Source organism: Vanacampus margaritifer, chromosome 17 (assembly GCF_051991255.1).
Source record: "Vanacampus margaritifer isolate UIUO_Vmar chromosome 17, RoL_Vmar_1.0, whole genome shotgun sequence".
Lineage (NCBI taxonomy): Eukaryota > Metazoa > Chordata > Actinopteri > Syngnathiformes > Syngnathidae > Vanacampus > Vanacampus margaritifer.
The window spans coordinates 6,929,767-6,956,485 of NC_135448.1; the positions used below are offsets into that span (position 1 = coordinate 6,929,767).

A 26,719-nucleotide genomic window follows, 5' to 3' on the forward strand; every position below is an offset into this window, starting at 1 on the left:
AATGCGTCAAGGTGAATTGTCTTCCAAATGGTAATTCTTGGTTTACTGGAAAGCTCAACCAGACCAAGTAAGTTGACTTGGCTCACTTCTTGATTCATGTACAAATGCATAGCTGGATGTCAATCGTGTTGTTTTCTTAGCCGGGGTTCTATTTTGACTCCACTACACAAATACTGTTCACTCTCATACTCTTCTAAATTTGAGCCAAGTACAATGTGGTTACATATAATTGCCCCACTGGGCAGCTGTGTAAAGTGGCCAATTTTACTGGAAGCAAGATGTTGGCGTTATGGGCCAGGGTGTGTGTGTGGCTCTAGCCATAAGTCATGCCCCCTTTAAAAAAAGGAAATGACCACAGAAAGCCATAAAACTACACTGTGCTGCTCTGTTTAATTAAATGACGTTGGCACATTCTGCTTTAAATGTTCATTCGTTCATCGCATTTTCTGAATTGATGGCCGTGGACGTTCACACAACTCCTGTTTGTTTAGATAGACAGATACAGATACAGATACTGATACAGATAGATAGATAGATAGATAGATAGATAGATAGATAGATAGATAGATAGATAGATAGAGAGATAGATAGATAGATAGATAGATAGATAGATAGATAGACAGACAGACAGGCAAACAGATAGATAGATAGATAGATAGATAGATAGATAGATAGATAGATAGATAGATAGATAGATAGACAGACAGACAGACAGATAGATAGATAGATAGATAGATAGATAGATAGATAGATAGATAGATAGATAGATAGATAGATAGATAGATAGATAGATAGATAGATAGATAGATAGATAGATAGATAGATAGATAGTCGTATGGACAGTTGGATGGACGAACAGCTATTTAGATACAGACAGAGAAATTTAGCCAGCTAGATAAGCTATTTAGCTGAATGGATGGCTGGACGGACAGCTATTTTAATGGATGGATGGATGGATGGATGGACTGTCGTATGGACGGACAGCTATTTAGATACAGACAGAGAAATTTAGCCAGCTAGATAAGCTATTTAGCTAGCTAGATAGCTATTTAGCTTGATCGATAGCTAGATCGCTATTTAGCTGAATGGATGGTTGGACGGACGGACGGACGGACGGCTAACCCTAACCCTAACCCTAACCCAGACAGACAGGCAGGCAGGCAGGCAGACAGACAGATAGATAGATAGATAGATAGATAGATAGATAGATAGATAGATAGATAGATAGATAGATAGATAGATAGATAGATAGATAGATAGATAGATAGATAGATAGATAGATAGATAGATAGATAGATAGATAGACGCAATTGTGGGAGATGGAAAGAGACTACAGGAGATGGATTAGCATGTCAGCGCTAACCTACATCACATCACTCTTCAAGTGTTGCAACACCTTATCGATCAGGCCTCTCCCACCCACGTTCATGGCTCTTCCTTTCCTGTAATCCATAATATCATCTCAGGCTTGACGCGGTTGGTGTGTCGTAGGGGCCCTCTATGGGAAATGCGGAGTAATGACAGATCAATAGCAATACACAGTGAGGACGAGACTCACTATGCTGGTCTGCCCGCCCATCGCCTTGTCCTCATTAGGGTGAGTTTGAGCCTAACTCAGCTGACTCTGGGTGAGAAGCGGAGTACGCATTTGAGCAGACAATTTAGAGTCTTCAATCCAACTAACAATCATGGTTTTAGAAAGTGGTAGGCAGTTAGAGTATGTGGAGGAAACCCCTCATGTAATTTAAACAAGATCTATGCTGCCTGCTCAGACAACATTTTCTCAATATCTCTCTATGACGTCTCTTCCTCCTCTTCCTCTATTGCACCTTCACCGTCTCCTCTCAGCGCTGTATTCCATTTATCGGGTTGTGCCACGTGTGTCATCCCCGTCAACAAAACCTCTTGCGGACTCTTAATTTCCATGTTGTAGTGAGCAGTTTTGACTGCTATCGGTCAGAGGTGCGCCTTTAGGGCTTTGGCTGTTGTCTTCATTTATTCCTTAGTAGGGGACCATTCTAAAGCCCTTTTCACAATGCATTTAATAGGGCGCATCAAACCCATTCATTGTGTATGTGGTGAGGGGCAGGAACCATGGAATGGAAAATGTTCCATTTGAGACAAGCGCCTCCAATTGAAGAGGAGCTGGTGGAGTGATATAACGTTATTTTGGTGGACTTATGCATACAAATAACGGCATGATTAAAATGTCCAAGTCCTTACTGAGCCATTAGTATTTCTCTTCTGCTTGTGTCCTCCACCTTCTTCTTAGCAGGAGCAAATTCAGGCCATTCTTTTGCAGCAACGAACGATACATCTTATCGAGTGTGGTCGAAATAAAATGTCTGTTTTTACTTTGTGGTAGGCTGCTATGCCAGCACCTCCAAATATGGGCAAACTGACAGCCGGTAAGTTTGCGCTGCTGCTCGACTCTTTCACACTGAACAAGTGCAACGTGAAAATGGCTTAAATCATTTTAACTCATTCACTCCCAGGCATTTTCACTGAAGCAACCCCCTTCACTCCCGACTGTTTTACTGGATTTTGACTGATTTTGCAAGGCCCACAGAAGTGTTCTATTGCTATAAAAACATAGAACCAGCCAAAAGAGAGAAAAAGTATATTTCTATCCGTTTCCGTTTTGCAGCAATCAGCATTAGAGTATAGCTAAAGTTCATCATTATTCACAAATCTTTTTAAAACGGTGGAGGAAAGAGCTTTTTGCAACATGGCTCTGGTTGATCTCTTATACTCTGCTGCCACCTGCTGGCCGTTTTTGTAATAACTACTATTGTTTCAACCATTTTCTTCAGTTCAGGGGCTGCATCAAAGCCTTCTCTATGCTCTAACAAAACAAAAAAAAGTATACATCCGTCTTTGGCAGCATGGTAATATTTAAAATAGAACGTATTTATACGTTTTTGTGAGAAAATGAGTCAAACAAAAAAATGCCATCATTGTATGGGAAGAACAGGTGGCACTGTTTTATTCAAAGGATAAACTACAACATTTTGAGTGTGGTTTCCGTTGTTGGTTGTAGCAATCTAAAAATGTAGAAAATATTGCCACAGAGCAACTCTGTGTGTTTCATCTTGTTCTGTCGAGGGAACAATGCTGCCTGCACAGTAATTTGCCATTCAAACAGTGTAGTTGCCATGGTTGGCATGTGCAATTTATTAATCGGGCTTCGGGGCACTAACGATTGTGCTCCTCGAACACTGCCAGGCAGGAAATGCTGCCTCTGCAATTTTAAGTTATTTCAATTCAGCTGTGAAGTTGTCTTTTTAATGAATCGTGTTGACTATTTGTCGTGCCAGTAGTTTAGTACATTGATCTTGTAAGGGATATTGGAAGTAATAAGAGCACATTAGGCACTTTGCACAAGTGTACTGTCGTTTTCCAGTTTATTGCCTACCTTAGTGGTAGGTGCCCTGTTTTTATTTAAAAAGCCACCGTGCCTGACCACTCTCATGTAAGCTTTACTTGATCACATTCAATTTCTAGAAATCTGTTGTTTCTATTTTCTTTTCCTATTGTCTTCCTGTCTCCGTCTGTGTCTGCCCCTCCCTCTCCTTGCCATCTCTTTCCCATAAATACTGCCTTCCCTTCCCTTTTTTTTTTCTTCTTTCTGCCTTCCCAATGTGGGCAGACAGGTCAAGCTGGCTGATGGGAATCAGACAGTTGTTGATCCAATTAGAGATACCCTCGAGCAGCGTCAGAGAACATCTGAATTCCAATAAAACAATGTCTTCTTCTTTTTTCCTTATCCCTGTGCTCTCCAACACGTCCTTGCAATAAAAACGGATCAAAGATGTCCAAATGGCTTCTCAGAGATGCTAACTCGTATAAATTCGAGCCAAGAACCCGTAGACACCTTTAACCGAACATTTCACTGAGCTAAATTAAGTTTGCTTTTACTACAGCTTTTTACTTAAGTGCCGAATAGACGTTATGGGCTCAGGTCTATGCAAATTTAAAAAGTAAAGTAACACCAAACTTTTGTGGCTTTCCTCTTTTGAAAAGTGCTCACCAATCAAACTATCCATCCATCCACTCATCTATCTTCTTCTAACACGAGATTTCCATACTTCCCTCTCCCTGTCCCAAGCTGTTCCCATGCCAGTCAAGAAACATTGGATTGCTTCTGCCAAATGCACTAAATTCTGGGAGGAGTACACACAAATAGTTGAATGATTTAATAATAGGGCTGGATTTAAAAAAAAATAATAATAATCAATATAAAATCCATTTTTCTTTTCGTGCCTAATATCGTCTCATAAAACCACAAATCGATTATTTTAATATCTCTTTTCCCATAAATTCATAACAAAATAGAATTTTAAAGGCCCATTTTTCGTATCTTACTGTTTTCTTGAAATTTACTGTAAGTATTTTCTTACATTTATGGAAGACCTGACTTATTGTACTTTGAGACAGTTCAGAATATTTTTAATTGATATTTACAATAATTTGACTTATGAAAATATCTTCATCTCATCCTTCCTGATGTCAATGTATGTGTAACACTTGATTACAACACGTTACTTTCATTATTAAACTAAATAATTCAACCAGTTACTGCCTCCGCAAAATTTTATTTGGAATTTAATGTTCCATAAGTAATCAATATCGGATTGAATTGAAGTGAATCAAATTGGATTGAAAAAAATCTAAATCGAATAGATTGAGGAAATTAGAATCAATACCCAGCTCTATTTAATAATTTTGACACAAATTGTGCTGCCTGATTTTGCATCTTTAAATATCAAATCTGTAAGGCAGGTGCAAACCAGTACAAAGAGTGATGCTAGCGTAGCGCAGACAAATTGAGAGGCATTAGCGAGAATTTTTCCACTTGCGTAAACATTTATGAAATCCCAGAAAAATTTTATGGAGCTGCATTCATGCAGCTTTTAATCATCGAATAATCTTAACTCTGTACATTTGGGAGTGTTATCAAAGGTAGGAATCTTGATTTCTTTGGTAGGGTTCGTCCAAGGTTGCAACGTTTGCTAAACGTTTGCCTGACATTCACCAACAATTTTTTGTACGTTTTTTTATTGTCGCAAGGAAGCTTTGAATATGTTCAAAATTGTCGCAAGGACATTTTTAACATGTTCAAGAAAAAACATTAAACCTGTTGGCGACGAAAAATCCACATTCGCTCCCTCAGTTTTAGTTTCTTCTTCTTTCTCTTAGTTTTAGGGCATTAGGCACTTATTCATGTGTTTACAATGTCTCATTAAAGTGAGTACCCCTCACATATCTGCAGATATTTGTGGGAAGGCTGACAGCCGTGCAAAAACTCCCACATAATACATCACATTTACACCTTTCAAATTTCAACTTGCTTCATAAATTCACGCCTTCCTGAGAATATGTTGTCTGATTCCATATTACATTTACAGTTTTCGCACAATTCAATGTTAAATATCAACTTTCCACCATTCACTTTCAATAGGACAAACTTTGAAAATTTTGACCGGTAAACAAGAGGCGATGTTTCGAATCCCACCTTAGACAGATTGCAGTTCAAGTTTTCTTTTTATTCATTTATCATTCAACTACAATTAATAATTTGTCAATTTCAAATAATGTATCTTTCAATTACTTCATAAACATTGTGCATACATTGAAGTCTTAGCATTCAGCTATTAGCATTCAGCTTTCAGGATTCCCACACAATTTCTGCAGAAATGGCACTTTGTCTAGTTAGTTATATATTTTCATTGGATAACTTTGAAGGAATGATACTTTCACAAAATGAAAAGTACTGAGCTTATATAACAGCATAAATGTAAGGTTCTCCAGAAATAACTGAAAATACAGCCATTAATGGCTAAACCCATGGCAACAAAAGTGAGTACAGCCCTAAGTGAAAATGTCCAATGTGTGTTCTACTGTATATGACCATGCAAATAAAAAAAAATATTTAAAAATACATACAAATGGAAAATAGTGAATCGTTTCTTAGATGTAACCAACCTGGTTGTTTTTAGACTGTCTCCGTGTCCCTCATTTTCTAGGTTAACATTGTTTGCCTTGATCTGGCTTCCCCCAAATTATCGGCGTATTATTTTCTGTAATTCAGTAATAATAAGTGTGTTTGTGTAAGTCATGTTGACATCTGGTATTCTTTAGTCGTGTGTATACAGGTTTTCCCTTGTTGGCCATCCAAAAGACAGCAGTGACCGCACTAATGACTTATGCACATAGCGCTAATTAGTGAAACTTGCAAAGTTTCAATTGAATAATACATCTGCTCTTAGTGAGGCATTTTTAAAGTGTCTCTCAAAGAGCAACTATCCAATGCTATCTCTTCAAGATCGAACCTGATTGTGTGTGGTTTTGCACGGCTACGTCTCAGAGGACACACACAACAGGCATATTGGCAATTTGTGTTATCTTTGGTAACAGCTGATCAACTTATAACCAGTTCCGCATTTAAAAAAAAAAAAAAAAAAAAAGCTTATTTTTAGATCCCTCCTTTGAGAAGCTTGTTTAGTGGCTGTTGTTGACATTTTTGCAGATTGATTCTGAGCTTAACCTTTTAAATAGTCACAATGTATGCGTGAAATACGCTACATGGACAAAGGTAATGAGACATGCTTCGTAATGAATTCCTTAATTAATCAGCCGTTAGACAAATCACCTCAGATCATCCAGAATCTCAATTATTTACTATAATAAGACATTTAGGATGATTTTATTTTGTCCAACTTGCACCTGTGGCTTAAGCCAAACTACTTTCTGTACCTGGATTTGACACCTCTGGTGCTAACTGTTGATTGATCTGGATGTTTTCAAATATGTATGTGTATGTATGTTATTTCCATTTAAATGTTCACGTTCTTCTAGAGATATACTAAGGTAAGTGTATGTCAGGATTAAATAGGTATAGGTTTACTTTTTCACCTTAAGACCCCGACTGACGATGGATTATGTAGTTCCACAGAAATGACATTGACATCTAAATTTATAAAGAACACAATAATCATGCATTTACCATAATAACCATGAATAGGAACAGCCGACTGGGAAAGGATAGTCTTGAGCTCAGAATTTCAATGAACCATGGATGTTGTCACAGGGGGGAAATCAACTTTCTCCTTGTCAGATTTTACGAATGTACTCACTAATTATCTCCCTCAGTACCAGAGATGATGGGAACAACTTTGGTCTTCTTCTTTTTTTCTTTTCTCCGAGGGTCTCCTTTACCGCCAATGTCCTTCTGACTAGGATAAAAAGCTTTTCTTATAGGGGATGTATCTCGGTATTTTAAGCCCTTCCACAGTTAACTATAGACATATAATGATTAACTCATTAGCTCACAAAAACTGATAAATCCGTTCTATTTTAAATGTTTTAAGTGTCCCAAAGACATATTTATACGTTTTTCATGGTGTGTTTTTTAGCATACGGAAGGCTTTGATGCAGCCTCTCAACTGCAGAGAACGGTTGAAACAATGGTAGCTATTACAAAAACGGCCAGCAGGTGGGAGCAGAATAAGAGTAAGAGATCAATACCAGGGCCATGTTATAAACAGAGTTTTTTTAGACAGTTACGAGTACTTTTGATGCAAAACAAATTGCCAAAAAACAATGTCAGATCATTTTAAAGAAAGGCCTATTGCATTTAAAGGTTAAGTCAACCTTAAACATTTCTTGACAATATGTTATATTGTATGTCACCTGATTTATATTACATTTGTGGAATACGAGTTATGCAGCAAAACACACCCATTTTTATCCATCTCAGGGGGCAGCCATTTTGCCACTTGCTGTCGACTAAAGATGACATCACGGTTGCCCAGGGCTCAGGCAACGATCAATCACAGCTCACCTGTTTTTGAAACTGTGATGTCATTTTCAGTTGACAGCAAGTAACAATATGGCCACCTTCTGATAGTGATAAAACCTACTGGATTTTGCTGCTTAACTCATATTCCACTAACCCAATACTAACCAGAATACCGTATTTAGACTAGTGGGGCTGTATAGAAGATTATTGTCAATAATTTTGGGGGGATTTGACTTCCTCTTTAAAGTTGCATGAAAATAATGGCAATTTTTTATTCTTCTAATTTCAAATTTCTATAAGCGGTTTGGAAAATGGATGAATGGATAGTTCCTCATCATAAAACAGCCACAAGAGGGTGGTCGATACTTGAGATTAGCTATTGCCCTGTTCTCAACAGATTCATTTCAGCCATAATTGACATTTAGAACACTAATCATTTTAATAGGCATACATAGCCATTTTCATTGGTGTACCAGTTCAAAATGTACAGTATGAATCACTTGTGTAGCGGGGAGCAAGATACACGGTCTGTTGATAGGTCGACAGAGAATCGATGTTTATGTTGCTTGTTCAGCAGTGTACCATGTAGCAGTTGCTCTAATTTCTTTAATTATTTGGTGAGTTACATGCTGTCTCGCTGTATGATGTCACACTGCAGCCATCGGCATCCTTTCTACAAACACCAATGTGGAAACTCAAGTTTGATCAAGAACTATGAAGCATATCAGCTTAGCACTTGTCCACTATGCTGCTTGTGTTTCTGTATAGCAATTCAATACAGTCTCTTAATGTGCGGCTCTAATTTATGGAGGACCAAAACTGCCAAAATTAAAAATAAATATATAAATAAATGAATAAACATCAAATCCAGGTCCAGAAAGTAAAAATCCTGCCACAGTTTAGCTTTAGCCTCAGGTGCTAGCTAGCTAGCTCCCAAGCTAGCACCCATGGTGCTCGTTTACCTGCTAGGGAGCAAGCTAGCTAGCACAAGGGGCTAAAACCAAACTGTGGCAGGGTTTTTACTTTCTGGACCTGAATTTGCCACCCTTGTAAAAGTGAAAATAAAAACGGCTGTAATTCACAAATTAAATACAAAAAATAAATGTAAATGAAAATAAAGCATTAGTATATATATATATATGTATATATATAATATTTTTATTTCTATGTATATTATTTTTTGGTATTTAATTTTTAAATTACATTTTTATATCCGTTTTTATTTTCACTTTTATTTTTTTATTTACTCATTCATTTATTTTTAATTTTGGCAGCTTTGGTCCTCCATACTTACTTGGTGACATCAGAAAAAAAAATTAATAATCCACAAAACATGTTAGCTCATTGATGCCCAAATCGTTTTGTATCATGCACTCTCATCACTTTTTTGGGTGATTTATTGTCCTCAATTTATACACAATTTTTTCTTCTCCAGAAATGTGATACAATATTGCTATCAACTCCGTATCTTAACATCTGTGGGTGGAGATTAAAGCGTCAGCAGTTCTTTTGGTATTGTTGGTGTCATCTCTGGCACAAGCACAGTGAAATGTCCCGTTGTGCAACCCCCCCCCCCCCCCCCCCCCCAGCGTTCTGCAGACAGCCTTGTCACCTGCCCGTGTTGTCACGAGTGGCCAGGCTGGTAATGCGAATGTGATGACAGGTGAGCTGTCAGGTCCCTTATAGGCCAACAGGTGCACTGCAGTTCTGTTTGGATAAGCTCCCTGTGCACTCTCGTGGAGCTCAGGTGCCCCATGTAGTGGTCACGTCATCCAATAAAAGAGCTGCATCAAATATTTGGCCTTGATGAAATATTGCTCAGTTTTGGAATCAATGTCTGAAAGGTATTAACATTATGTTTATTATTGTGCTTGTAATCATATATAATTTTGATATGAACAATGAGAACTGTATGTTGGATTCTAGACTCTCTAGAGTAACATCATAACTGAGGAACTTTGAAAATGAATGTGAATATATTACATTTGAAAAAATGTTGAGCATTTTGTGCAGCTCTTGCATTGGCTCTCATTACACAGTAGTGTGTTTTTGCAGGTTGGCTAGAGGTGCGTTTGCATTTTCTTAACTAGATGTATGACAAAAAGAATGCTATTTTAGATAAGGACAAAATATGAGCATGTGTGAAATATGGGTTCTGATTTAGTTCATTTGCATTTCTCAACGTAAAAAAAAGATCCACTATCCTAACCCAACAACAAAGGGTTTTATGCAGACAACAAAATAACCACATTTTTATGTCTGTATTTTTTTGCCCATTGCATAAAAATTACCATTCAAGATCAGCACATAACTGTTGAACAAGAAACCAACTCAAAACAAATTTTGTGTATTTATTCGCAGAAATCAACTCTCATAATTTCAATATTACAGTATTGAGGTACTATCTTTGTCCTGCATATCATTACAAATGCACAAACAAATTATTAAGCCTACTCGTATTGTAAAATAGAGCGATATAAGACTCAGTGTAAGTACAACTAAGCCCTGTTTGCCATCTAGTGGTAATTGGTAACATTACAACAATTGTAATTTGCAAATTTGGGACCCACAAATTTACATACTATCAGTTTGTTTGTTTTTCCAATATATTTTCAGATTTTGGATCATTCCCGGTTTTTCCCACCGTTCTTCGTGGGAAATGTATTTTGAATCTTCATTTGCGTTTTTGTTTTTTTTAAGAATTGTTTGGAGAGTTGTAAAAAAAAGAAGAGAGAGAAAAGAATATCCCAGGTTTTTTTCTTTTTTCTGATGGCTGGTGGGGGGGGGGGTTAATAATTAATCAAGGGGCCCGCTGAATTATAATGTCGTTGAAAAGTCCATTTGTTTCATCAGTTCCATTCAAAAAGTGCAACTCATACATTATTCCGATTCATGAGACAGTTCCCGCCGATTTAAGAGATTTTTTTTACAGTAGCTTAAGCTATAATTTACAATATATATATATATATATATATATATGAGTCACTGTTTGGGATGAAAGATCAATTAATGATTGTTCTCTTCTGTGGCAGTGTGATTTGCCTCAGTGTCTATTAGGGGTTTGCCCCAAAAAATCGATTTTCATAAGAATCGTGATTCTCATTTAGTACAATTCAGAATCAATTTTATTTGAATTATTTTATACTGTCTTGCCCTCATGTGTGTGCCTTTATTGGGAGCGCTATTGCACACAATTTGGCCACTTAGGGGCAGTGTGGTTCCGTGCGCACTGTTAAGTTGTAGCCACATTAGAGAGTAGAAGGAAAAAGCCACAAACATAGTCGTTTTTTTGCAGCATAGAAAGAGCATATGCCGGTGAGTAATGTTAACATGCTTCTCTGTATACATTTCTGAAGCGTTTTGTATGAATAGCCGATCTTTTAAGTGATAAAAGTGCCTCGAGTAGCGCGCTAATTAGCATTAGCGAGTCAGACTGGCTTATATCATGACGATTTTTTGCACATCTATAGTGTCAGGTTTAATTAACTTTGAACATTTAATAAACAACAGACCAGGAAGGAAGACAACAAACTTAGATTGTTTTTTGCTCACGAGGAGAACGAAACAGATGTGCACAGATTACAATCTTCTACTCGTTCTGAAGCACATTCTTTTTATTTGGTAGGCCATAGTTACATAACATTTTTTTTTATTTTTTTTTTTTACATAAGTTAGTTACATAACATATTGCTGCTCACATATAGCAGCAACATGACAATCACCATAGATATGACTCATTGCACAGACAATAATGCAAACGTGTATCTTCAGGACGGAAAGATTTAGTCAAAGTTCACAGTTCAACCGCAAAATGGTCCAGCCACCCTCTTGTCAGGTTTCAGTTCCTGTGTTGCAACTGCAGCTTCTTCTCTCCAGACGACCCCAACCCACATAGTTCAAACAGAGGTCAATAAATGCTTTGCAATTACCGAAAGAGTAAATATGGGATCACTTATGTACATTTATTCTAACATATAGATTGAAGCAGAAATCATTGCCAATCAAATCATTTTGAATAAAAAAATTGCTCTGAATTGCAGACCCAAAAATAGGAAAGAGTCGTAAGACAGTCAGAGATTCCCCCCCCTTAGTCTCTATTATACATTTTATTCTAAGATCTAAGAAGGGTCTAAGATTCTAAAATAGTGTTAGAGAAACCTTTTGCTTTGCTATCATGTCCTTTACTGAAACAACATATGGCAGCCCCTTTCGGCAGCAGATATGCAAACATTGTGACCATTTCTAAAAGTTGTGCGAATCCTTAATGTTTTGTTGAATACAGATTAGGTGAAGACATTATTGTTTTTTATTGCATGACATTCTCATTTCTCAAGAATGACTCAAACGACAGAGCCCAGTCAGACGATGGCTGTGATGGCTCCGCAGTGGGGAAAAAGGCATAACATTTCAAATAAAAGAGACCGTGGATGTTTAAGTAAAACACAAAGAGATTATAACAAACAGGAACGCCTTGTAGAAATAAGCTTGGGCTGACAAATCGGTCCCACACAACCATCTCAGAGGTATTTACAAGAGCGATTACTGTGATTATTATTTCAACAATACCCTCCAATGCTCTTTCATGTGCTGCCAGCTTGGGATGGGCTCGGGTGGGCCTGCCAACATCAGCCATCTGGGAATTTTGCCTGAGAGCTCTATAGAAGGCCGGAGAGGAGGGAGGGGCAGAAGGAAGAGATTTGGAGCGCGGTTCAAAGGGCCACAGCGGGGTCACAGGATGTCGTCCTCCGTTAACGTGGCTTTGTCCTCCTCTCTCTGCTTGTCCAGCTCCCACAGAGCCGTTGCTGTGTAAATTTGCTGACGGAGGCCAAAAGAAGCGGCAGAGTCAGAGCAAGTACCCTCAGAATGGGAGGCCGTGGCACAGAGAAGGCGAGGTGAGTGTCTCACAAAGCATACATTGATTTTCACCAAAGGTGGCAAATACAGGTCCAGAAAGTAAAAACCCTGCCACAGTTTGGCTTTAGCCCCAGATGTTAGCTAGCTAGCTCCCATGGTGCTTGTTTACCTTTTAGCTAGCTCCCTAGCTAGCTCCCATGGTGCTTGTTTACCTTTTAGCTAGCTCTCATGGTGCTTGTTTACCTTTTAGCTAGTTCCCATGGTACTTCTTTACCTTTTAGCTCGCTCCCTAGCTAGCTCCCATGGTGCTTGTTTACCTTTTACGGAGCTAGCTAGTTAGCATCAGGGGCTAAAGCCAAATTGTGGCAGGGTTTTTACTTTCTGGACCTGGATTTGCCTCTGATTTTCACACACACATTCAAGTGTGCTTGACAGTTGTGATGAAACAGCAGGGTAGGGACTTGGGGAGATGAAATGTTTCTCCTTCAGAAAAAACTAACAAACACTGGCTGCCTTTTTGTCTGTGAGTGTGTGCGTGTCTGTCCATCACATGCTCAACAGCCCTCTAACACCTATAAACCACTCAAGCGTGTTTAACCTAAATCACATCGCTCCACCCTCCCCATGCCCTAGTCACCTTACAAGCCCATATACATTGACAGGGTCAGCCCTGTTATCCACAGGAAAAGTGTGTGGACTTGGCCATGCAGTGTGCAATCAGACACCCAGCAGTGGCAAAATTGGAAGAAAAATAACCCCGCTGTCATTTTTCTAGATTTGTCCCCAACCCTTTCTGTCATCCGTGAGCTGAAAACGGCTTCTTACTGTCTGACCTCAGTTTATTTGCCGCAGATTTGCTCTGCCACGTATACTGTAATTTACAAAAAACAAAGCTGACAGTGGATATCTTTTTTTGTACCTCAGCAAAATGAAACGCTTATAGCCGACAAAGGCAAATATGATCAATTTGAACCAGTGGCAGGGGTGGCCACATGCATATAAACTGACGGATACAGGGAACAATTTTACATTGTCCGACTTTATTAACTTATTAACTCCCAGCCATTTTCTCTCACTGGCTGTTTTTCTGGATTTTGACAGATTTTGCAAGGCCCACAGAATATTGTGTTCTATTGCTATAAAAACATGGAACCTACCAAAAGAAAGATTAGAGTCTCTTCTTTCATCTGGAAAAAAAGGATATATGTATCTTTTTAGCATTAGAATATAGCTAAGTTTCATCAACATTTACACTCCTGGTAAAAACACTGTCAAAAAGAGCTTGTTGCAACATGGCCCTCGATGATCTCTTATACTCGGTTGCCACCTGCTGGCTGTTTTTTTTGTAATAACTACCATTGCTTTAAATGACCTCTTCATGTGAAGGTGCATCAAAGCCTTCTGTCTGCTCTAGCATAAATTAAAAAAAAAAACATTTAAAAAACGTATAAATACGTTTTTGGGAGTGCACAACAAATTATTTAAAAAAAAACATGGTTACACGTTTTGGGGTTAATTGAATAAGATAATTACACCAAAACCAACCAATCAAGCAATTATGCATTAGTTATTTTCGCTGTTTTTTTTTTAAAGTTAAAACTATTTGGGTATTTTCATGATTTTACCCTGAGCAGATGTCAACATTCAGAATCAAAGAAAGAGTAAGGTAATAAAGCAGTATTTACTTGAATATCTTAATCATGAATTCACAAATAGAGCTTGGCAGACATCAGAAAGTGGAGGGAAATGTTTTTGTTTCTGAAACAGAAATATCTTACTGTTTATTATTAGTAGTAGCCAGGTGTCAGGTGCATAGGATCTGTAAGGGAATTGCCTTGTCAAAAAAAATATTATATTGTATACACTGAGTAACCTGGCAAGAGCCAGATTAATCATGTAAATCACTCAAAGGAGTTGTCCACAATATCAATCTGGGACTGCTGATTGGGCGATGCTGCAACTTGTGCACGCCTACCAAACTTTTGTTATGACCAATCACGGCAACGGATAAAAATTTCGTAGTCGCAAAAACAAAAAACAAATACTAACATCTTTACCAGATGAAATGCATGAAGCACCTTTCTCTGTTTTTGTTGTTTCCGCCACAGCCATATTTCCTGCCCCCAAACACGCTGTTGCTTTGCAATCGGAGATAATCAGCAGATGAATTCTCAGGGGCTTGTGAACTCTCAAATACTGTGAGAATTTGGCTTGTAGGCTACGTTGTACTCCGAGGGCTGCTAGAAAATGGACAGTATGCTACAAAGGCGCAAATGTGATAAAAAATATGGATTAATTGATTTCTCTTTTCGTCACAATGAAACAAGAATACAAATGACTGAGTTTGATTTTCATATACTCCTCACGTTGTGGTCAGATAAACAGATAACAATATGCTATGGTATATGGTATAGCAAACAAAGCTTTATTTAACTAAGAATACACACAACACGAGTAACACATAAAGCATGAAATTAAATGCAAAAAGACAAAAGCTTGACGACACTAGCGAGTGGATAAATATTAAATCCTTCACATATTTTTTACGCTGATTTAAAAGACGTCTTTACTTTGTGCCAAGTAGAACAGGTTTTTTTTTTAAGATATTTTCTTTTATTTTTTTCAAGTTTGTCCTATAAAAACTTGCACAATCTGGATGTTACCATCCATTGTAATTTATAGCTATAATGTTTCTTCTTTGTCTATTTTTCTCTATCCCACCTTTCCCGCACCTTTTTAATCTCGACAGGCCTTCCCGTCCTGTCTTCCTCTGTTGGTCATTGTTATCATGTTTCTTGGATGGTTTGAGTCAATTTCGTTGCTATCTACTTGTGCATGTGCAGTGACAGTAACGAACCATTAAAAAAAATCTGCCTGTTGCTGAACCTAAACCTTAATTCATTATTATTATTATTATTATTATTATTATTATTATTATTATTATTATTATTATTATTATTATTATTATTATTATCATTATTATTATTATAAAATCCTGATGTGCTAGAGAAAAAAATATGTTTCAGAATCAACGCAAAAAAAATCTAGAGCATTTTGATTAATCGGAATAAAACTCACAATTCATATGATCAAAATTATCAGGATTATCAGCATTATTGCTATATTACTGTAAAAAAATTATCGAAACTCTCCCCTCCCCCAAAAAAAGTGCAGATTCTGAATCAGCGCAAAAAAAAAATTCTAGAATAGTTTGTATAAATCGGTATAAACATCACGATTCATTTAATCAAAATTATCAGGATTAGCGGCATTATCACGATATTGCTGTAAGTAATTTATCAAAGCTTTTCCAGAAAAAAATAAGTGCCGATTCAGAGTCAGCGCAAACAAACAAAACAAAAAATTTAAAAAAGTTTGAATGAATCGGTATAAAAAACAAGATTCATGTGATCAAAATTATTAGGATATTCCTGCGTTATCACGATAATACTGTAAGTAATTTCTCAAAACTTTTGCTGAAAAAAATAAGTGCAGATTCAGAGTCAGCGCAAAGAGAAAAAAAACTAGAACAATTGGAATCAATCGGTATAAAAACCACAATTAATATACTCAAAATGATTAGGATATTCCTGCATTATCGTGATATTTTCCCATCAGGCCACAAATTCAAACATATTCGTATTCATTTTAACAAAGTAATATTGTAGAGAAATGTGCTTTCAAGCTGCATCTTGACCTGACAGCATTCACAAGGCTCTAACTTCTAAATTCAAATGTATTCCCACTATTAATGTGCTTTTTCAACTCAAGCACATTTTTCCAGTTGTTAGTCGTTCCTGCTTGAAGCTGCAGACCAATCTGTGTCTGCTTCTCAGGGGCTGAAGTCAGGGATAGCGACTGCACTTTTGGTCTAGTTCCCCGTTTTCCTTCCACTGCAGGAATGAGTGGAGACACAGAACACTGGTTATCACTTAATTCGGCCATTAAACTAAATATAGGATTAATGATAGTCAAACTTTGAAAGGATAATATTGTACTATACAGTGTATCCAAAATGTACAACCTCAGGGACAGGAATTGAGAGTCGTTGGAAACATGTTTTAACAGTTCACTTCTCTTTTTGAAGCCAGGTCAGCGCAGCTTTTCACTATGTTTGAAAGTTTTGGGGGTCAAACATCAACATATTGAGCCTGTCATGGTTCCTCCCCTTACCCTCATTGCAGCAGCGGAGCCAGAAGCTGACTGCATCAGTAATCCCTCATTGGCCATGCTGAGCCCCTGGTCAGGAGATGCTTTGCTGTGGAATTCATCAGCACATCAAACCAAGGGCAGCACTTAGGGGAGGTTTGGTGTGCGCCAGACAGCTGCTCATGTCTCCCACTGCTATTAGGGAGCATGTGGACACACAAGAAGCAGAAATATATGCATGGTAACAAGGGTGGTGTATAATGGACTTTAAGGCGTTGTATGGTTGCAAACTCTAAATCCACACAAACACGCCTCTGTGTTAGAAAGGTGTTTATCATTCAGTCAAGATACCCTCAATTGTGAAATTCGTCCTGGCTCGCTAATCCCGCCCCCTTTCTCCCCTCAGCCACTATTCCCTGGACCCCATGGTCAGAGGTGGCAAATCCAGGTCCAGAAAGTAAAAACCCTGCCACAGTTTGGCTTTAGCCCCTGATGCTAGCTAGCTAGCTCCCTAAAAGTTAAGCAAGCACCATGGCAGCTAGCTAGTGTTGAAGGAAAGAAACTTTTTCTTCCGCGTGTTCGTTTTCTTTCGGGTAGTGAGAATGTTGGTTATCCGAATGCAGGCTGGATATCGATGAACATTCACTTCAAAGCTTTTATTTCTACAAAATATTCCGGGCACAAGTGAGTTGCCTTAAAATAGCAGCCTCTCACTAGTGCGAAGTTACAGCGGACTCACAACATTCTTATACTATTTTGAAGGGCGGTATCATAAAACCCCCAAGCCCCCAGGAAACAGCCCCCAGCGTTCACCAGACATGAGATAAGACTTTTACAGCATTCTTCAATACACATTGACTTCGACCAAAGACAAATGGTCCATTGTTGTAGAAATAGAGGAGGCCCCCCCAGACCTGCCGGCACCCGGCATAAGATAAGATTTACAAAGAAATCATACTAACACATTGACTTCAACCACAGACAAATGGTCTATTGCGGAAATAAGTAAATTAAAACAGTTAAGACCCTCTTCACGAGCTAGCACCAGAGGTGGCAAATCCAGGTCCAGAAAGTAAAAACCCTGCCACAGTTTGGCTTTAGCCCCAGGTAGCTAGTTCTCATAGTGCTTGTAGCATCAGAGGCTAAAGCCAAACTGTGGCAGGGTTTTTGCTTTCTGGACCTGGATTTGCCACCACTGCTCCAGATGCTAGCTAGCAGATGCTATCCTGATGCTAGCTAGCTAGCTCCCTAAATAGTGAACAAGCATCATGGGAGCTAGCTAGCTAGCAGCTGGGGCTAAAGCCAAATTGGGGAAGGGTTACTTTCTGGACCTAGATTTGACATCTCTGCCAATGGTTTTGTGCAGGTGAACCTCTTAGGGGACAAGGGCAAAATATTTGTACATAAAGATGGGAAAGGGGTAGATTGAAGGATGAAGAGTGGGGAAAAGGAGAGAGGAAGGCAATCCAAGTTGATGTAGAAGGAAAATAGAAGTGGTGGGAGGGTAAATGTGTGTTTGTGTGCGCACGTGTGTGTTTATGTTGATGAAATCTGCCATCCTCAGCAACCTCTGGTTAAAAAGAGATCGGATTAGCTCTCCTCTGGGAGAGAACCTTCAGGAATGCAGATGACGGATTGCACTGCACAGGTTTCTCTACCTGCCTCACAGAGAGCCGTAAACACGCAAGCACACACATACACTCATTTTTGTTATCCTCAAGGGCATTTTATCATTTCATTCATAAAAAATAAATTGTTCATGATGAAAATCATCCCCCATCACTTTGTTAAATTGACGTCTGTGTCTTGCTTCCATTTGGCTTAGATTTTTACAGTGTGCGTATGTGTGTGTATATAATAGGGATCTCAGGCGATTAAAATTTGTAATCGTAATTAATCGCATGACTTCGATAGTTAGCTCACAAATTTTCTATCCTAAATGCACAATAACATTGTTTTTTCTAATAAAAAAATTTTGTTAACATTTTTTTTTTTTACTGTGCTGTAAAAAATGAGTGTGATATTGATTTGTGTTGAGGTTATTTTTCTGCCACTAGATGGCATAATTGCATTTGTAAGACATTGGTGACTGCATTTTTCTTTTCATATTAAGAGCTATCGCATTTTTAACATCAAGTCACTTGTGAAATTCTGCACATTTTTAAAAGTGTAAAATATAACTTCACCCCAGTCTCAACAAATATATTCATTATTACATTTATTACTGCTAAAACTTGACGTGGACGTGTCTGCTGCGTTATGACTGGAATTTCCCCAGTACAGGCTTTACAAGTAAGTGGCGGTCATTAATTGTGCGGTAAAAAAGTTTGTGGCGTTAAAGAAACTTTAAATTAACTCACAATGAATGCACAAATGTTGACACCTATAGTACATATGTATATTAGGAATGTTCGTTTTTTTTCCAGACCGATACCACTATGAGTACTCAGGGAGTAGGTCCCAACACCATGTACCAATACCACAAGTATTTTTGATACATAAAATAAAATAAAAAAATCTGTAGAGCATGGTCATCATCTCAAAGATGTACTTCTCGTCTTAGTTTTTCATTACGTTTGTCTGGATACTAAAAACACTAATATAATCACAAACTTCTAACCTTGATCCCGTTTGGTGAAGTCTGGAAACGATTTGAGTGAAATGGTTCCTGCAGCTGAATCTGCAGTCACAGTTGCTGCAAATCTTGCAAACGTATCGCTGATAAGTTGCTTTGATGCTTGTACAACCCTCTTTCTAGTTTGTTCAATGGACCGATGAATCGTAGCGATGCACTATGGCCGGCTTGTTTTTGACAAAGATATCCCTAGCATACAGAACACAAATAATCACAAAATGGTGTGAAAGAACTCCTTGTTGAAAAGACAAAAGAGTAATTGACCATAATGATGAAATTATCCAGCGCCCCGCTTCTCATCAATGGGCCTCGTTGTCTTCTATTTCTGATCCACCTCCTGTAATTTGTCACTAAATCATTTGTGTTTACTCTTTGTTCTCTTCCAGACTGGCATGGCATTAACATATGATCCTGCTGCAATGCAGAATGGGTAAGAGTCTGACCTTGGCATCTTTTAATACACTCACCTCTTGCCAAATGGGAACCAAATCAATACTACTGCCATACATAAAGATTAATGTAGTGCCTCCAACTCCTTGTTTGATTAAGGTAATCAATATGAACCTGTAATGTAAGTTTTTCTTTGAAAGGGTCAGGTAAAGAATGGCAGAGGACCACTAAAGGAGAATGTTTTTAAATAGGTTTCCATCTTGTGTATGTATGTGTCTCCTTGCCAAGATAAAATGGTCCTAGAGAAATTAATGTTTCAGCAACATTTTTTAATGTTCCCCAACACACTCACAAGCAGAAGTAGAGGATTGAATCTTTCATTTTTACCACCTCTTGGCCAGGGGTGCCAAATCCAGGTCCAGAAAGTAAAAATCCTGCCACAGTTTGGCTTTAGCCTCAGGTGCTAGTTAGTTAGCTCCCTAGCTAGCACCCATGGTGCACATTTACCTGCTAAGGAGTGAGCTAGCTAGCTCGCACCGATGGTGCTCGCTTACCTGCTAGGGAGCTAGCACAAGGAGCAAAAGCCAAACTGTGGCAGGGTTTTTACTTTCTGGACCTGAATTTGCCACCTCTGCTCTTGGTGAGTCATCCACAAGAAACACCTTAACCCACTTTCCCAAAACCGGTTATCCGTACGTGATTACAAATCAGTGTTAAGAAAATAAAGAAATTCTGACAGCTATCAAATAGGTTAATTCATATCAATTTATAAGTTAACTTGATTAGCCTTCAACATTAAGCTAGCAAGCTAATGTAAAAATCAGCTTGCAGACTTTCCATTTCATAAGATAATGATGTACTTTCACATAAAATTCAATTGAAAACCAGGACAGAATTATGACCAAATATTTGCCAGACCATTAAACATGTTTCCATATGTGCAAAAGTTGAATAAGAACAACTGCACTCTTTAGTATTTAAAAGGGAAAGAAAGCAAGATCAGTTTCAGTCAGGAAGACATAAACACAGCGTGCATTGCCTTTTCTGGACTAAAAACGGAATCCTGAATATTTAGATCCACAAAAGACCTACCTGAGCAACAACAAACTAGTACCTGCTCTTTTACTCTCATCACCCTTTAGATCAACAGCTTGGGGCTGTTAAACCCTCAAAGATAGAGCAGAGAAAATCTCAGCCACAGACAAACTTCTATATTTTACTCTCTTCCAAGTGTAATATTACTCTAAAACTGAGTTATTTGGTCCCACTCTAAATAGAGTCCAAATTACTCTAAATAGAGTCCAATTTATTCTATAAAATTTACTGTGTAAGTATTCTTCCAACACAAATGTCAACATTTTTATAAGGGAAATAAATTGTCAGAGTTTCCAAATAATATTGATGTTCTAATGGCTTATGATAGAGAATAACATCACATTTGCTATGGCAATCCGGCACTATATAAGAGCCTTTTAATTGCATGTCATCATATTAAGAAACATATACAATTGGATAAAAAGTATATGAAAGAACTTATATTTTGGAGCGAACGTAGTGAATGGCAACTAAATCAACGATGTATACATGCCAAGACAATTCTATATTTGTTAAATAGTCTTCAGATCAGGTTATTGGAGACTGTTGGACTAGAATCACAAAGCCTCATACTCTCGGGAATGAGATAAAGTAGCATATCAGACCACCTCACTTCTCCCAAGCTGAAGTCAAACCTTGTCTCCTTTAAATGCATGGACTTTTCTCCAAGCTCAGCACACAAGCTTGCGCCTTAATCCAGGCAGCCACAGCATGGTGCTATGTAGGCCTGGGTGTTATTAAAAAAAAAAAAAGTCTTTATACAATGAGAAAACGCCATTTGATGTGGGGGGGGGGAAAAGCCGTTTTTCAGAAGGCAACTTCAAGAGACTGTGCCATGTGTAATATCTAATATGTGTTCACTACATCCAGGGTACAAGATTAAACTACACTCTGTTTCCACCCAACAATACTGGGTTATAATCAGGTTTGCACTCCACGTCTTATCATCTATATTTTCATTTTTTATTCAGAAACGTCACCATTTTGATTCAAATAGTATACACAGTAGTATCATATACCTCCACATATATATAATTTTGGTCTTAAGGTCCTAAGCTCCTTTTAGCTTCCTTTTAACTGGAACCCCATGTTCGGTTCCGTTTGTCATAGTACAGTAAATCCTTATCTGGATTTTGTTTCCACTGTAGGATAAAACAGATTTCGCTGTGTCTGCTACTTAAATATTGTGAATCACAGTAACCCACAAAATAAAACCTTTACCTCCAAAACGATTCCTGCCATTGGAAATAAAATAAATGTAGATAATCAGATGCAGGGCCAAATTGTAGCCATCATAAAACATGTATTAACAGTTGGCGTCCACTAACTTTGTGTTGTCATTATTGGTGTATGTTCGGGTTCTATAACCTTCTTGGTGACTTCCGCCTCTAGTCTCTTCCCGTCGTCGTTGACGGATTCCTACATTTTGTTATGACGTGAAGCCTCCAAAGAAAACACGAAGCAGGTTTTTGTCCGTTGATCCGATTTAGTACAGACGATCCTTCTCAGTCTGTTTATTATTTCAAGGGTTTGGATCAAAAGGATCTCGCTGAAAATGTGGGCATTCATCAACGGCGGGAAGAGACGAGAGTTTGAAGTGCCGATCTCTGATCATCGCCATCAGTAGCAGTGATTCAAACCCAGCAAATACGTACAGTTGAGGCCCATATAGGTACCACATGGTCTAATTGGGCTTTGGCTGGGCATGGGCTTAGAGTGGGCTTTGTTGTTGGGCCTCTTTTGGGCAATAGGTGGGCAGTAGATGGGCGCAACTAAGAATGGGCAATAACTGGTCTCTGGCTCGACTTCACTCCAAAATATAACAATTTTGCACAGTAAAGGCAAGGGCGATGGAGCTTAATCCCGGGCCTATATTTCTTTACAACTTCTTTTTGGGAAAAAAATGCACAGGAAAAAGAATCCATATTTCAACTTAATATGCATTATTTGGACCATTAATGGGCCATTACATAAAAGTTTGATAGCACAAGATTCATATAACAACTTAGAAGAAGGCGCTGCAGAGCATTCCGAAATAACATGGGGAAAAAAACCTTCCCATTCACGCCAATTAAAGGAAGTCTGCCGCCTAGCATCATTTTGCCACCTCAACAAGGACTTCAGGCTCCAGGCTCATTGGAGGTGGGTACAATCAGGAACACCATAATCAGCCCAGTGGGCCCTAGATGGGAAAGCTGGGTTGCCCATGTGGGTTTTAGCTAGGGCCCTTATGAGGCCCACCTTGAGCCCATCTGGGCTTGCCCACATGGGGCCACCATGAAATCCCTGGCCAAAATTAACTGGGACCCAGCTGGGCGGCCCAGATGGTACCCATTCCCCAGCTCATATCCAACCCACGTGGGCCCCACATCTGTGTTGAGAGGAAGGTCAGAGTTTAACTTGGAAATTCTAGGCCCAAAGGGATCGTAATCATTAAATAGAAAGACAAATGTTGGTGTTTAGCAATGTTTGTGTCAGTTGTATAGCAAATACTGACACATAATTGACCTATTTCTCGTTGATGCACTCCCCTTAACATTCCTCTTTGACCCTTCTCAGGTTCTACTCCTCGCCTTACAGCATCGCCACCAACCGCATGATCGCACAGACCTCCATCACGCCCTTCATCGCTGCTTCCCCCGTTTCCACATATCAGGTGAGCCTTAATACGCTGCATTATAGGGAAATGGCTGCATCGAGTATGTGAAATTGTGAAGTTTTATTTGTCTACGGAGATAGAAATCGAAAGGCGACAGGTTGCAAAACAGCGTGCGTTCTCTGATCATTTCCTTGCCTGCTCCAGCTGTGCACGATGACATCTGTTTCATAGGCGTAAAGCACAACAGGCATCTGAAGAGAAGCAACAAAAAAGGATAGAAAAAGAAGAAAATCACCAATTAAGTACCATGGAAAAACAAACTCTCCTCCCATCTTGTTTTGTGACCTCTTCTGCAGTCGCTAAGTTAATACAGTGAAGGATTTATTCATTTTGTAATGCAGTAAAATTGCAACCACTTCCATGGTGAAGCTCCATATTCTTCATAGCTGTGATCTGTGGAGGTAATGAAATAGGATCGTGAAAATTGCCTGTGTAAGATGTCAGGAATGTTAACAGTTTTCTGTCAGCCCACATTTCACGCAGCAGTCTTCGCAAAATCTAAACATCAAGTGGCATTGCCACTGTGTCCTCCTGCTCAAGACACTATCGCTTAAGATTAGTGCTGCTTGGTATGCACAGACAGGCAAGAATAGTGCAACAGAGAGAAGGCGGTGAAGGATAGGTGGAACAACGGGAGTGACAGATGGAGAGAAAGGAAAGTCGGGGTAGTGCTGGCGGCGGCAATGGCGTCGGCTCAAGTGGTAGAAGTCGGGGATCGTGTTGCTGAAGGTTGCCGCGTCCGTCTTTGCGGCTCGGTTGATTAAAACCCGTCAAGGGTCTGTGGTGGAAGGGTGGGGAGGAGTTGAGAGGATAAAAGTGGGCCAAGGCGCGTCTGTAATCCGCCATCGGAAGGCTTCCCAAATTGATTTATCAAAAACAATGGCCAGGCTTTTGAGGAATATTAATCCTTGTGGCAGCTCCGCCACCTAGCCAGTGATTTTGCCCTTCAGCCAGTCACGGCAGGAAGGTGAGTCCTTCATCTTCTGAAAAACGAGACAGAAAGAAAAGACATTTCAAGATGCCATATGCACCAAACAAAACGAATGATTCTTGGCTTTGTAATGATTATTTTAAAGGAGCACACAAATGCCCATGGGTCTCATCTATCTATCTATCTATCTATCTATCTATCTATCTATCTATCTATCTATCTATCTATCTATCTATCTATCTATCTATCTATCTATCCTTTAAGCTACCTAGCTAGCTGGTTGTTTAGCACAAAACAGGACCTTTATTTCTACACTGTTCTTGTGAATAATAAAAGAAAAAGAAAAAAAACTACTTGGTATGAGAATGTGCATACATATGGCACAACCTCACGCCGTATGCGATCAAATGAAGCCAAAACCTATCCTCATCACAACAACACCACACGTTGTTCGTACTTGCATATAATCAATCCACCTTTATTTCTATATCACTTTTCATACCAGGTGGATTGCTATCGAGAGCTACAGCCGTTCCATTCTCATTCAATTTTAAAAGACACGAGCCGTTTTAAATGCATCAGTTGGCTCAATATTAAATCAATGCTCTCAGTCCCCAGCCATCACAGACTATGAAATTCTCATCATTGTCAACAACATTGATCTTGGAAATTAGCCTTGACTAAAAACATTTTTGTCAATATCACATCTTAATTTCGGTTCAAGATTTATTCCAAGTTGCAGGGGATTAATGGTTGTGAAATGTGAAAATGCACTAATTTGGGGAATAATTCTGTTTGTGGTCTGTCTAGTGGTTGTATAGTATACGTATAGTATAGCCTGCTGTTTTGAATGCCATTTATAGTTTGTGCATTGTGTTTTCCATGTAAAAGTGCTGCGTTCAAAAGACTATTAAGTGTCATTGCCCCCACCTGTGACACATATGCTATCTTTTAAGGGATACATTTGTTTATTTTTCTTACCAGCTTTGTATCCGCCAAACACTTTATCAGTGATATGTTGCCACGTGCATTATTTTATTTTTTATCTTTTGAACACCAAACAATACTTTATAATCTCCTCCCCACTCGTAAGCACCTCAATTTCAGACACTAAACTTAGTTACTCGGTGGTTGGGGTTCACTCGGTGCCACAATCCGCGTTAAAGAGCTATTACTCAAGAGGCTCATTGATAAGAATTTTCATTTATAAGCTGCTTTTCATTGACCTTAAGTGGTTGAATGTGGACATGTAGAATGTGGCTATATGGCTCGAACCTTGCTGCTTACGTTTCAAGATAGTGTGTGACATAAAAGGTTGATCGCATCAAAGTACATGATATTTCTTCTCTACATCCATTTTCTATAGCTACAGAGGTGGCAAATCCAGCTCCAGAAAGTAAAAAACCTGCCCCAGTTTGGCTTTAGCTCCAGGGGCTAGCTAGCTAGCTCCCTGGCTAGCTCCCATGGAGCTTGTTTACCTTTAAGGGAGCTAGCTTGCTAGCATCAGGGGCTAAAGACCAAACTGTGGCGGGGTTTTTAGTATTTTCTGGACCTGGATTTGCCACCTTTGTAGCTGGCAAAGCGGGGTACACCCTGGATTAATAGTCATTTTTAGATAACCAGCCATTCAAGTGTGTTTTCATACCTATGGACTATATATACTATATATTAGCGGTGTGCATCTCTCCACAAGACGATTCAATATGGTACGACTCAGTTCAAGAGGGGATGAGGCAATGACTTTTATTTTTACATACATTTAAATGAACTTGCCAGTATTGTAAATGTGTTATTTCCTTGTAAGGTATATTTCTCCGATAAAAGACGATTCAATACGTATCTCAATATATTTCAAAGGAATGATTTGGTTTGGTTCGATGCACTCAAACCTTTTGAATCAAAAAATGGTGTTCCGCTTCAATTCGGTTTTTGCTACACCATATATTATATATATATATATATATATAGGTTTCATTTCTACCATTTTCATACTTATGTATCTCTGTTTTTGTGACATATTATAGTCATATAATTGCCATCATTTTCATTTTAGGATGAACTCGGTCTGCTTTAGCTGGAGCTGGGAAGAGCAAACACTGTCTGTCTAAACAAATAGATTTGGCTTAATTTTGTTGAGCATCATGCTTGTTTAGATGCGAGTCCAAATCACGAGTTTGGGTTGACTGAGAGGATTTATTGCTCTTA

General features: G+C 38.7%; 1 protein-coding gene across 3 annotated transcripts in view; it reads left to right on the top strand.

Annotated features, from left to right (window-relative positions):
• Positions 1-26,719, top strand: part of rbms3 (RNA binding motif, single stranded interacting protein) — a 317,367-nt gene that overhangs the window by 253,336 nt on the left and 37,312 nt on the right. For all 3 annotated transcript variants that reach the window (XM_077547933.1, XM_077547935.1, XM_077547934.1), the window contains exons 7-9: positions 12,587-12,693; positions 19,826-19,869; positions 23,484-23,580. In XM_077547933.1, the coding sequence (XP_077404059.1) occupies positions 12,587-12,693; positions 19,826-19,869; positions 23,484-23,580 (248 nt within the window). The remainder of the gene's footprint in view (positions 1-12,586; positions 12,694-19,825; positions 19,870-23,483; positions 23,581-26,719) is intronic.